The sequence below is a fragment of the Oryzias melastigma genome, linkage group LG13, assembly GCF_002922805.2.
Source record: "Oryzias melastigma strain HK-1 linkage group LG13, ASM292280v2, whole genome shotgun sequence".
Lineage (NCBI taxonomy): Eukaryota > Metazoa > Chordata > Actinopteri > Beloniformes > Adrianichthyidae > Oryzias > Oryzias melastigma.
In genome coordinates, this window is record NC_050524.1 from 10433479 (window position 1) to 10447362 (window position 13884).

At 38.1% G+C, this 13884-nt stretch overlaps 1 protein-coding gene across 2 annotated transcripts in view; it reads right to left on the reverse strand.

The window, feature by feature from the left end:
- The window catches only part of robo1 (roundabout, axon guidance receptor, homolog 1 (Drosophila)), a 280040-nt gene that overhangs the window by 238756 nt on the left and 27400 nt on the right, over window positions 1–13884 (reverse strand). For both annotated transcript variants that reach the window (XM_024277075.2, XM_024277073.2), the window contains exon 2: window positions 11743–11867. In XM_024277075.2, the coding sequence (XP_024132843.1) occupies window positions 11743–11863 (121 nt within the window). In that variant the 5' untranslated portion in view covers window positions 11864–11867. The remainder of the gene's footprint in view (window positions 1–11742; window positions 11868–13884) is intronic.

Consider the following 13884-nt stretch of genomic DNA (forward strand, 5'->3'; position numbering starts at 1 on the left):
TAAGGGTTGGTGTTGCTTCACGCTCCTGTGTGTGGCGTTCAAAACTTTGGAAGTTGTCTAGACGTGTTATATTGATCGCATACCTGCTTATAAAAAGATTTATTCTCTAACACAATCTCATTCAAATGGGTATGTATTCGACAACATTGCACTCTGAAAAACTGTGTATAATATAAGGCAAACACTGTTTTTGCGTGCATATATCAATACTGTTAGAAACAGAGATTAAACAGAATCATGAGTTGATATTAGAAGTGCAGCCCCGTTCAAGAACTCGGTGTTTCGGGACGAGTTAAGCTAAATTTTTAACAAACTTTGACAAGATTTTTTTCAGTCCAAGACCAGATTCTCTATTTGGTATATATTTATATTACCTCTTTTTTCAAAGTAAATGACCTGAACTTTAACTTTTTTGAACAAATCTGATGAAAGTTGAGGGTTTTTAATCCCCTTTTTGTTTCCTGCCCTTTTTTTATTTTTTTTTAGCAAAATTAAAAAATAAGCATGTTTTTTAATCAACCTGAATTTAATCTGTGGGAAATAGGTTGCAAATATTTTGCAATCTGGAGATTTTACCCCAAAATATATATGTATTGGTCAAGTATTAAAGTTTGCAGTAACTTGCACAAAATTGTCCATAAATTGAAGTCTAAACTAAGTTTGCTAGAATCATTTATATGGGATTCATTTTACGATTTGTTTTTCCAACATAAAATATATACTTTCAATCCAATCTTAAACATCTCAGAGGAGGCAATCAAGAGAGGCTTCAACAGGTAGATCCAAGTCCTGAGAGATACTGTTGTCACTTTGAGTCTTAAAGAAAAAAACGGAGACCAGAAAAAAACCAACACGCTTTTCCTCCCAAATGATTGTGAAAATGCCCGCGCCGCCGTGTCTCAAAGCAGCAGAAGCCAAAGTGACGGAGACAAAAGGTAGCTTGAGTATTAATTCAGCAATCACATCTTCTTTCAGCAGCCTTTCACATGCAAAACACCAGACTGTGCATTGGGCAGAAAGGGACGCTAACAATTACCGCCTCACACCGCGCTGCCGTTGGAGAGTCACTCTTCAGGCTGATTGACAAATGAAAGAGCTGAAATAGCCTCCATTTAAAATGGCCACTTGCCAGAATAGAGGGATCATCTTCAATATCTTGTCTCAAATGGGAAAAGGGAAGAGATGAGCGTGCATAGGAAAGAAAAACCCCTCACAATTCAGTACTTTACAAAAGCTATTTAGGATACATGAACACAATACCCAGCGGTACTGCAGAGGCTTTAAAGCTCAGACTCACACCCAACATCAAGACGAAGCAAAAAACCAATGTGAAACCTTTAGGTGCACCTAAAGTTTTCACATCAAAAACTTTTCCACAATGTGATCTCTAAAGAGAAGCATTGTATTAGCATCAACCAGGAGATGCATGGAAACGAACCAGAGGTAGGTCGCTCAACCTTTGCATCATGGCCATCCTGTACAATATTTATACATTAAAACAACAATTTTCAATTATAAAATGTGTGGCTAAATTAATAGCATATGAAAATTAATAAAAAAGTTCATCGTCCAGTCACTAAGACAGAAAATTATTTATGCATGTTCTCCCCATGCATGCGGGGGTTTACTCAAGGGACTCCGGCTTCCTCATACAGTCCAAAAAAGCGCTTTGTAGGTGAACTGGTGACTCTAAAGTGTCCCCAGGTGTGAATGTGAGTATGCATGTACAGACTGGACCCTACCTTCACCCATCAGTAGCCAGGTTAGGCTCCGGCACCCCCATGAGGGATAAAACGGGGTTGGAAAATGGTTGGCTGGACGGACATTTTCACTGCATATTTACTTACTAATGCAGCTACTATATTTGGCTAACATATGGAGCAGGTGGCACATCACATCAAATTTAACTTTTTTTTTTTAAGTATAGTAATTTGGTATGTTGAGACATTAAAAACACACACAGACATATTTATATAGAGGTAAAGAAAAACTTTACATATGAAGAAAACAAACTTTACATTGATTAAAAAAACAGAATCTCAAAGATCCTCATATATAATAAAATACTAAACCACTGAAAACATTAAGACAATCACGTCATGAGGCTTGAAAAGTATTAAAGAGAAGTTTGTCACAGATAGTCTCAAGTGAAACCGGCCAACCTTACTATGAACTAGACCGCCCAATTGTGACAGGGATGCAACACGATTGATGCACTGGCCAACCGCTATGAAGTATAAACCAGGCAATACACAACAAACCAGACTGTTGTTTGACAATTGAAATGCAGAGATAATCTAAATTCATGCTAACCCAAATTAAAATAAGCTACCATTTATTTTAAAGAAAAAAGCCCCGATGTGTGTTTTTACTAAATTTAGGAATTAGCTGCTAATTTAGTTGGAGTTTGGCCTCTGAAGATTAGCTTGGCCCTCGGGACACGACAAAGAACAGCAACTGAAAAAAAAAAAAAAACGACAAAAAACCCCACAGAAAATCAACAAACCGGAGAATGAGTCCGAGCGAAGCAGGTCAAACTCCACATTAACATGCATGGACTTTAGCACATCAAAGAAAACACAAAGGCGAGGAGAAACCCATCTTAGTATTGTGCACATTAGATGCAGGTAGCCTGAAAGACACAAAGCCGTGTATATAAATAACAAGTGCTTGTGTCTGAGGCCACAAACAGCTGCGGGGGGAATGCTGAGTGCTGCTGCACGAGCACAAACAGCTTCTTTAATGGAGAGAGGGATGTGAGGAGAAATTCATTTGTGGGATGGTGCTCTCCCACCGCCCCACATCACAAACCCCATGAGAGGGCCGCTTTCACTGGATGGATGGGGGTGGATGAGTGCTCCCTGAGTGTTACAGCCACATTGAGGGATGGGTGAAAAAAGTGTGGACGTGCTTGTGTTGGGTTTCTATGAAAGTTAATAGACTGGGCTGCACGTAAAGCTAATCCTGTTGCACGTGCACAAGTGTACACATCCATACTCGCTACCAGATGAAGCTGTTGCCATAAGAATGACTATTATTATTATTTTAAGGCACTGTGGGAGATTGACATTTGATGATAAAGATCCCTCTCCTCTTTGTGTTGTTTAAAGGAACACTGTCAATGATTAATCTCTGTTATCTGGCATATTTTGAAAGTGTTTAGCCTACATTTGATTTTGCATACATGACATAATCTCACCTTTAAAACGGAAGTGTAATCATCTGAGCATAAAATAAAAACCTCCTCCAAATTCTGTGAATGTGATGCAAAACTGAAATTAGTAAAAGTTGTAGTTCCCAGCAAGACCACTGGGGGCAGGTTCAGGAGAGGAGCAGTTCAAGTCTTAAAACTATTATTATTATTATTTTCATAAATAAAACATAAACATTTAGATGTAATATACTTTTGTCAGTTTTGACAGATGACTTTCTTTCAAAATAAAAGCCACCCTGTACCATATTCAATTCAATTCATTTTTTTTAAATATAGCCCAATATAAGAAAAGAATTGCTTCATCGAGCTTCATGTAGGAAATTGTACAGAAGCAGAAGGTCAGTCATAACACATAAACAATAAATAATTGCTAACTAAAATAAACAGACTAAATTAAACTAGTTATCCTTGCCAGTTTTGGCCGAAGAGGATAAACTTGTATTGAACACTAAAACTAAATTTTTAAAACTTTAAAAACGTAAACTTTAAAAATGACTATGAATAAAAACATGCAATAATAATAGTAATAAATAATAAATTAACTTAAATCAATTTTCAATATTTTACTCTCCGTAAAAATATATTTTATCAAAATTAAACAAGTTAGAAATAAGCGCAACATAACATCGGGCCATTAATAACAATAAAATAAGATGATCTGGCAGGCTGGATTCGGCCCCCGGGCCGTGACTTGTGCCTTAGACCCTCCTTCCCGGTAAGGAAAAACTCCTAAAGAACCTGACTCCATGAAAAAAAAAATGAGGAAACCAAAGAAGATCATCTCAATGCAGCAAATGCAGTAGTAGGTCGTGTCATGTCAGGAGAGACTGTAAATAAAATTTAAAAAAACACACACACACAACAAAACAGAGGTTATTTACCATGCTGTAAATCCAAGTTGAAAAACTTGTTGAATTTTTTGAACCGTGGGTGAATTTAAAATCTTTGAAATTGTTCAAATTTAGAAAATCCATTTTATACTCCAGTGTGCTTTAAATATGAATTCTGGTTGTTCTCAAATGGTGCTCAAATATCTGTCAAAAATATTTTAGTTTATTTTGTTAAACTACAAATCTGAATTGCTCAATGGATTGGTGGAGCATTATGGGTAATGTGATCAGGAGCCTCATGGAGTTACACTGTCTTCCATCTGCTGAGTTGAATCAAGTTTGATTTAGTTTACTCTTTTTTTACTTTACAGTGACTTTATGAGAATAACCACTTTATTGTTCTTTCCACTGCAACCATATTTTTTTTGTCTTTTGCAAAATTGTTCCAGTCTTTTAATTGTGGTGCAGATTTTAGCCAAAATCATTAAGCCTTTGTCATTTTTTAAGACCTATTTTATGCTCAGCAGCAGTAGCTCCTTGGATATACAATTCTGGGTTGTGGGTGGGACTTTTGGCTCGGAGCAACCCCGCCTCCTTCCTATAGCTGGGAGCTCCGTCTGCACACTTACGCACAACCTTATAGCCTCAAGCTAGCATTAGCTGTGCCATAATAGTGTAGAGCAATATTGGATCAGTTTTGAGCCAGAGGCCAGCTCAGATGGGGAAAATGAAAACATAAGAGGGCAAAAGGAGTCGTAAGAGAGACTTAAGCACGCCCAGTCATTAGTTACATCGCTAGCCCCAGATTTTTCTAGCATCTGGTTTTCTGATCCAACACAATTTGAATTAATGAAATACTCAGAAACGCAGTGTTGATCATAAATTATTTTGTATATGTCTATTATGACAAAAATACTTCAAGATCATGTTAAAAACCCCCAAAAGGACTATTTCCATCGGAAATCTTAACCCTAACCCAATCCAGCTATTGAAAAGGCAAAGGCAAGCTACACTATGGACAGATTACCACTTAATTGAACGGGGAACATATAGACAATTAACCACAAACACTCAAATTCCCACTTAGAGTCACCAGTTAACCTATGAAGAATATTTGTGGATTGTTGGAGGAACACGAAGTACCCGAAGAAAACCCACACAGGCATGGACAAAATCTGCAAACTCCACATGGAAAGAACCCTGCTGGGATTTGAACTATAGCCTTTTTACTATGAGACGAAAGGGCTAACCACTACACCACCTAGGAACAAAATCCTCAAAACGAGACTATGCCACGGGCTTGAATTCTTACACTGATAATGATCTCACTTGGCTTTCTTTTGGCTCCAGCTGAGCACAAAGAGATTGAGATTGCAAAATCTTAACAGGAAACTATTGATTTTTTTGCTGCTTAAGATGTTGAGCCAAAACAGCCACTTCATGGACAGCATGTGAGCTTTTGAACACATTTGGCAGTCATGTTTCCTTCCTTTAATTTTTTTTTTTTTTTATTATTAATTTAGGTCTTACTTATAACAAGTAAATCTTCCCTCTAAACTAACTTTAATTGAAGCATTATGTTCAAGTTCAGATAAATCCGAAATGAATCCAGTATGTGGGATGAATCGATGAAACTGTCAAATAAGGAGCCGAGACAGAGAAATTTAAAACTGACACCTCAAACCAAAACGTGTGAATTAAAACAGAGTAAAAATAGAACAAGAGAAAGACGTGAAGAAACATATAAACAGACAAGACTTGATAGAAAATAAAGAGAAGTACAATAAAACGAGTGGTAAATGATAGTAAAAGAACAAAAACCAGAATATCTCACTAACTAAAGATTTTATGGGTAACTGCAAGTAGAGTGTTTTTTTGTTTGTTTGTTTGTTTGTGTGTTTTTGTTTTGCTTATCAAGCTTCCAGCTGGTACATTTGAATGTCCAAAGCACAAATCCGGTAATGATAACCTTAAAAAGCCACTTTAGGGTCCAATTGGTTCAAGAGAAACTATTTTTTTTTGGTCTTTTATTAAAAAAAAATAGACATGTAGAGTTGATCGCAGGACATTGATCACAGCCAGGTGAAGACAACTTCCTTTGTCTTCCTTATTGTTCAACGGCATCCATTATTGAGCTATGATGCAGCTGAAATTTAAGAGTTTGGTAAAGTGTCAATTGAGATAGAAAGAAAGAGTAACTATTTTAGTCCTCCAAGGACAATTCACTTAAAGCAGTTCTTCAGAATGAAACAAGATAAAAGACAGAAAATTTAGAAAGGTTTTAATTGATTAAAATAAAATAAATATCTTCCTACTGTTGAGTGTATCCGCTCTGATTTTAAAGTTTTGTGGGATTTGGAATGAAAGGAATGTTGTGTAGGAAGATCCTCATTCCTCCAGACTTATTCTCTTCTGGAAATGTTTTGCCACTCATCCAAGCACCAGTTTGGTAAAATAATCATGCAAAACCAACCATTAGTTTAGCAGAAAACAACATTCACATTTTGACTCGATTATTAACCCTTGTGCTATCCTAGGCATGTTTATATTAAAAGTGGGGTCAACTGGACGACACAAGAAGCCCGCTGAACTTTTTTTTAAGTATTTTTTTTATCTTCAGTGGTATCTGTGGTAGACATGAAATCCTGTCTACCTTTGTCGTGGGAGGGATCACACATCAGGATGGGGTCATCTGGAGCCCATAACAGGGTTAAAAAGCAACTTGGAGTAAGAAATGCCCATGTTAATGGTTCCTACAGTCTGGTTCAGGTGATATTTACAGTAATAGCTATTTATAATAGCACTTAGTTTACATTTGACTGTGGCCTTTAAATCAGAATGTAGAGATTTCTGACTAAACTAATCGGCAGCTAGCAGGGCTTAGAGATCAGGAAAACAGCCAGGATGCAAGATCTCAAGGACCAGGAATGAGAAGTCCTGCTCTAAAGTGTTCCTAGGTGTGCATGTGGAAGTGATTGTGTGCCCTGAAAGACTGGCAACCTGTCCAGGGTTTACTCTGCCTTCACCCAACAGTAGCCGGGACAGTCTACTGGGATAGGGATAGGAGGTTTAGAAAATGGATGGACGGATGGATGGGTTGTACATAGATCCTGATTGGAATCTCTTTCCAGTCAGGGTGTTGGACAAGTTCATGTTCCCAATGGCTACTCGGCCGTTCAAAAACATCTGTCAGTCTGAGAAGTCATATAACACCCCTAAGCTGTTTTTTTTAGCATGAGATCAGTAATTTGATAACTGGTGCAGAAGCTCAGTGAATGATGCTCGCATGACGTCCCCATTCTGAATTAAAGTGAACCATTCCTGCATGAAATCATCCAGTACTTTACTGTTTTTGTAAAAGAGACTTTAAATATACAAGAATCAAAATGCAAGGATGTTTTAAAGTTTCACTTGTCCCCAACTTGTCCCCAAAAGTGACCAGAATTTTCAGGTCAAGAACTATAAGTACATCAAATAAAAGAAGGAAAAAGAAGTTCAAAATTGCAAAAGAAAGTGGAAGGATAAGTGCTATAATCACACGAGTCACATTTTAGCTGACAACACAGAGATTGGTTTGATTTTGAAAATAGTTGCAGACAATGTTCAGAGAAAAGGCTTACCGGTGCGTTCTCTGACAAAGCTTTTCAATAAGTCTTAATGGAATGAACGGCGTCACCAGATTTGATCATTCTACAGAAAATAAACATTCTGTCACAGGAATTTCATTACACAAAACGTCAAGTCTTCAATCCCCCCTCCTTCAATAATCCCACCTTCTCCCCTGAGAAAGCAGAGAAAAAAGTGGCGAAATGAAGATTTTTCTTCCAAACACAATTACCGGGCATTTTGCAAAGTGCTACAAGAACCAATCAAGAACCACTCTTGAACGCTGGCGAGGAGAGAACCCCACTGACTTTTTAATGTCCTGCCATTTCATTTTTGACTTTTTCATTGGTAGAAAGCTTTTCCTGCTCTTTGCCAAACGAAGATTGTTGAGTTGCTGCCAGTCAGGGCCACAACTCTGTGGTTGGAGATTGAGGATGACTCCAGCCAGCCAGGAAAAGCAGCAAGGACTCCGTGGAGCTATTCACTTCGAGTAGCCTGCTTCATTTTTCTGACTTTAGCTTTAAATTAAATTAGGCAAAAGAAGCGACCTTCAAATATCAGCAGAGCCAATATGCTTACTAAGAAAATGGCCGTGGATCAAGATTTATGGAGTGATGCAGCTGCGTGTCACGAGTGATACGCGTCTCATCAGCAGTGAAATGAAATGTCAAATTAGCCTGTGCGCCTGCCAACTTGTGGGGGAAAAAAAAAGGGAACGTGATGTTTGTACACAACATACATAAGAAGGCGAGTCATACGAGAGGTAAGAGTGACGAATGGAGCGGGGGATTGTCAAACAGAGTGCTTATAGAGCAGAACACTAATAAGGAAAGCATCAGCAGGACAGCAACAGTTCTCCTGCGGGCTCCATCTTGGCAGTACCTGTTATAAACTTCCTCTCGGTCGTGCACAATTGCTTCTGTAATTTAAAAAGGTCAGCGTGGCTTCTGTGTAATTCAATACTCTCATGGAGCTGTATTAAGCACATATTTAATCATCCTTAGGGTGGTGTGCAAGCTGAATGCTGAACGTAAAGGAAAAAAGTGGGACCCGCAGAGCGCCACACTGGAAGAGAGCGGTTTTCCTGTCGCAGAAAAATGTTTTAAATAGAAATAATTCAAAGTGCAATTGCAAGTGCTAAAGAAAGTTACTTAAAGCTGCTCTGAATTGAAATTTTCTATACATTTCTATACATTTATCAAAGTTCAGCCTAACTATTGAAGTGCCAGACGTTTTAGAGACATGAGCTATAAAGCTGTTTCAATCAGAAAACACTAAACAAGGATGAACGAAGCAAACCGAGTTTGTTGTATCATAACATCATGGCACTAAAGCCTTGGGGGGGAAGGCACAGAGTATGAGACCAGCCTAAAGAACGCCTTGGGCAAGCTTGGTGAGACAGGACATTCTGACGGGATAAGAGAGTGGAAGATCTAAGGACAGGTGGAGTAGTGGGAGGATCTGCAATGACAGCTGAATGAGTTGACAGGAGCAAACAGACAGAATGCTGCAACCAGAATAGATTAGATAGAATTAGATAATTCTTTAAGCTTTTCCAATATAACAAAAGCAATTTTCTTTGCTATGTCCCTGTATTGTCTACGTTGTCTGATCTAGGCAGCCAAAATGTGTTTCTGTTGTTGTGAAGGTCCAGTATGTGGATTTACGTATTTGATATTTTATTGAAATCCATATCAGAGGCATATATTTATCTTTTTAGAACTTTCACACCTTTTTTTTTTTTTTTTTACTTTTTGCAACTGCTTACATTAATGATAGCAGATATAAGAACTGGTCTTTTAATATTAACAACAATAATTAAACAGTTTGAAAGGCATAATTTTCCCACTCTGTCACCCGTCGTCCTGCCATATAAAAGGCTGTAGTGTAACCACTGGTGACACATAAGTCCTATATATTACTCTCACTCCCACTCCCAATGCGTTTTATATGGATGTATGGTTTAGGTGAACCTCCGTGCCACTTTTTGACGTTTTGGGTGTCCCCAACTCGTCTTTTTTTGATGTGCTGGATGTTCCCATTAAATCAAGGGTCCCTAACCCTCGGGCCTCGGTGGCGATAACAGACACAGAACTGTACCAGGTTAGGATACAGGTCCGGGTCCAGAAAGTTGGGGACCACTGATTAGCATATGCACTTTTTTTTCTGTCTGTGGCCTGACCCCCTGATTTAATGGGAACAGCCAGGAGGTAAAAAAATGTGGAGTTAGGTAGTTAATGCGAGTTAATGTCGCAGAGGCGCCCGAACCATACGTCCATATATGACGAGTTGGGAGTGAGAATGCGTTGGCAAGACAGTCTTTCACATTTTACTTTCACAAAATCTCTGTGGCTTCAATTTTTAAATTAAAATCTTAAAAATTAAGAAAAAGTTATGTAAAATTATGTTTTCTTGAGAAACACTTTCAAACAAGCAACTTTATCTTTAAAAGACTGACTTTTTTCTGTTTCCTATAGAAGCAGTCCTGCTTGTAATTCACCATTTGATTAGTGTAAACTTTATTTTCATTACACATGCACAGCTATAAGACAACAAAATGCCTAACCAGAGTGTAAGAATCAATGATATAAATATATAATAAATACAAGTTAGATTATGGATATAGGAATGAAGTGGATGTAAATACAATTAGCAATACAAGCTTGTGCTCGAGTATTCTTAATAAATTGCATCAGATTCATCTTAGTCTTTATTTGCTTTGTTTGTGCACAGCCAAAGGTGGGTATCTACACTATACGTGCTCTGGAAAATATGAAAATTAAAAAGCTAAACAAAATAAACCAATTATAAGAGGATTTTTAATTAAATAATCATGTGAACAGAAAATAAAGAGCGGAAATGTCTAGGTGACAAAACAGAAACCCAACTAAAGTACCGTCTAGTCATTTTTGTCAGAGGTAGAAAAATACTGGTTAAGTTCATCTTCACTCCACAATGACATTTGTGAAAATGTTATTTAAGTATGATGATATATGTGCTCTAGAGAAGGTGCATGACTCATAACTGACACCGGACTAAGATAAAGTTTTCACATCTTCGCTTTTTCTGGAGTAGTTTTCCAATCGACTGCACTGCTGGTCAACACTAACATTCTACCAGCCTTTGCCTCGTGTCTCAGTGACGGATAGATTAAATAAAACTGTCAGTTGTGTTATCACAGACTTAAAAAGTAATTAAAACTCTCTTTTGGCCAAGTTAGTGATCCCACACCAACACACATTCTGTTAAATGACCAGACCCAGAGCCACAGTTTGCTCTCTGATTGACAAGTAAATTGCTCGGTGGATGAAAATGGAAAGATAAATGTGAAGAAAGAAGTCTTTGTCATTAAAAAAATGATAAAAAAAATCGTTGAAAAGGGTGAAAAAAAAACCACGTGACTTCATCTTGCCATTGTTTCAAACAGGGAACTCCATGGAAACAGACATAGATACAAGGTCAAACTAAGTCAACACTTAAGTATTGTAGAAGAATGCAAAAGTTTTTGTAATAATAACATCAAAACCACATCTCTCAATGATTGACAATAAAGTATAAAATAGATCCACCACATTGACAAACCCGTGTCATAACAGATTAAAGGAATCAGTCAGAGAATTACATTTGAAAAGTACAAATCCAATTGAGTCAAGATAAGAAATCTAATTTACAGACTTTCATAACTTACAAGGGATGAGAACATAATCATTGTTGATGCTTAGAGATAGAATAGACTTTGCTATTATGAAATTACTTGTGAAAACTTGTAAAACTAAGTTTTTCAGAAGTTCTATGCTTGAAAACAAATGTGTTTAATGCACAGGAGGATCTTGATAGTGATAAACCTTGCTATAGAAGTGCCTTCACAGCTGTACTAGTAAAAATCATGGTAACAAACTACTGAAATAGTTATTTCATTGCCGCACAACAGAAGCTAACAATAAGCTTTTGTAACAGTACCCTCTTTAAGCCTAATGGTGTCAAGCACACAATAGTCAGACAATCACATGGAATGAAACTCTTGAAGATGGAACGCAATGAGCTTGACTGACGGACAAACATGCCAGTGCGGAGAAACATCCGGTCGCTTACCTGGGACCAAAAGAACTTCTTGGCCCTGAGTCAGATTCAGGAGGGCCATTATGAAGAGGGGTGTGGCCCCTGACCACGTGCCACGCATCGCCATGCTCACTGTCCTGGCATCACTTGACATCAAACTGGGTGGAGACAGAAAAAGAGGAGTGTCAGTGTGGTTGAACAAATACCGGATATTCAGGAAACGTTATTGAAAGACATAAATATACTAAGCAACCATTGCAATCTATTGTCTATAAGGTACAGCCTTGTGCTACAATGACATCACGAGAGACGTTCAGTACAAAAACGTCTTCTTTGTTAGTTGATGTGATGACGCTGGTTATTTCAGTTCCTGCTTATTTTCCTTTCGTTGGGTTTAAATGTTGTGCATTTTGGATGTTTATTTTGTCTGAACCTAATTCTACTATTTTCCAATAAAGAAAAAGTCAGAGAAAAGTCTGTTTTTTATGTTGTTTCCACAGTTTTAAGTGGCACCCACAGGTCAAACTGAAACACCTTCATTACTTTTGCCATGTTTGCCTCTTTCCTTTAATTAAAGCCAAACATTGTTCTTTGAAACGACTTCCATCTACTTTGCTAATGTTATTCCCACCGTATTATTTCCTCACCAAGTCTGGGTAATAACATTAAAACATTGCAACCACAACAACAGCACACAACAAATGGCCCCTCCTTTTCAAATTGATTTCAGAGGAGGCAAGCCGCCAGAGTTTGGTGGTGTGTGTGAGACAATGCCACCGGGTTGACACCACCTGCAGCTAGTGACAGGGACCGTCTGCAGCATGGAAATCAATCGCAAGATTCTGTGGATCAGCCATCTGTGGAGCAACCTGTTCACCCTTGTTTGATTAGATCCAGGAGGCCAGGCCGCCTCGCCTCTCACTTTCTCTTCAGACTTGCTTCTCATGCATTAAGCTGGACTGTGATTTTCACTTTGCAGAGTGTGTCCCCTCCTGAGCATGACATGCCTCTTGAATTGGATATGCATGGACAACAATATGACCGACTAGCTTCTGTGCAACTTTCAATATAGACTATATAACAGATGTTGCATCTTTAGAATGGATAAAAACACTTTTTATCACCTCTTAATAGTTAAAAGTAAAAAAAAAGAATATCTGGATTTAACCTAAGTATGGAGTATAGGTAGAATATCAAGGGGGCAAGTTTGAGCATGTTGAGGGTTTATCCCTCAATGCCCCTAAAATGCTTAGAAAACCGTTCATCTATTCATATACCTATCTTCTCCTTTGATTTCTCTGATGTGTCTATAAAGTTTTATGTTGAATGCTCTTCTGGACACTACCCTATATATTTACGGGGCTAGGGACAGGCACAACCAGGACTATGGATTTTTTTTCCAAATGTCTGTACAGTATTCCCCCATATCCGCTGGGGTTAAGGACCAGAGACAACCACGAATCGGCAGAATCCATAAATTCGGAGTCGAAGAACCTCCCACCATGCAGCCAAAGAAGGTCCGCTACCGATCCATATTAATCAAAATCCCTTCTGATCATGCTTTGTAAAATATTTATTAAAGAACATTGAAGTATTGCTTAACATTAAGGGTTTTTTTTTTACATATTTTTTTTATTCACAACGAAAGACTGTACAAGCGTACTTTATGACGCAGATGAGAGTCAATCTGTGCCTTAAAACCAGGAATGGATGCTTCCTCCTTCACCAAATAAGTGCAAGAGGGCAACTTCTTCTAGAACAGACCGGCTTCTTTCATAATAAACACCTGCTCCGGATGATAATTATCCCCTGCGATTATCTTACTCAGCATAATAGGATTTCTTTCGACCGCCTCTGAGTCAGCTGATGCCATTTCTCCATGCAGGGGCATGGAGAGAAAAGGGGCAACCGATGGATGGACGTGCTCAGCACCTCCTTCGGACGCAAAAGTTTCTTTCAAGCGCCTTGAGTTGTCTGAGTTTGTGTGACTAACCGAAAGAGTAACGAGACAAAAAAAAAAAATCTGCAAATACATGAAACCACGAATAATGAAATGCGGATAAGCGGGGGAACACCATATTTGTAGACTGTCTGTCCGTCTGTCCTATGTTTTCTTTATCTTTTACTTTATTTTAATTTGATTTTTTTTTTTCTGGGGTGGGGGACAATCCACAT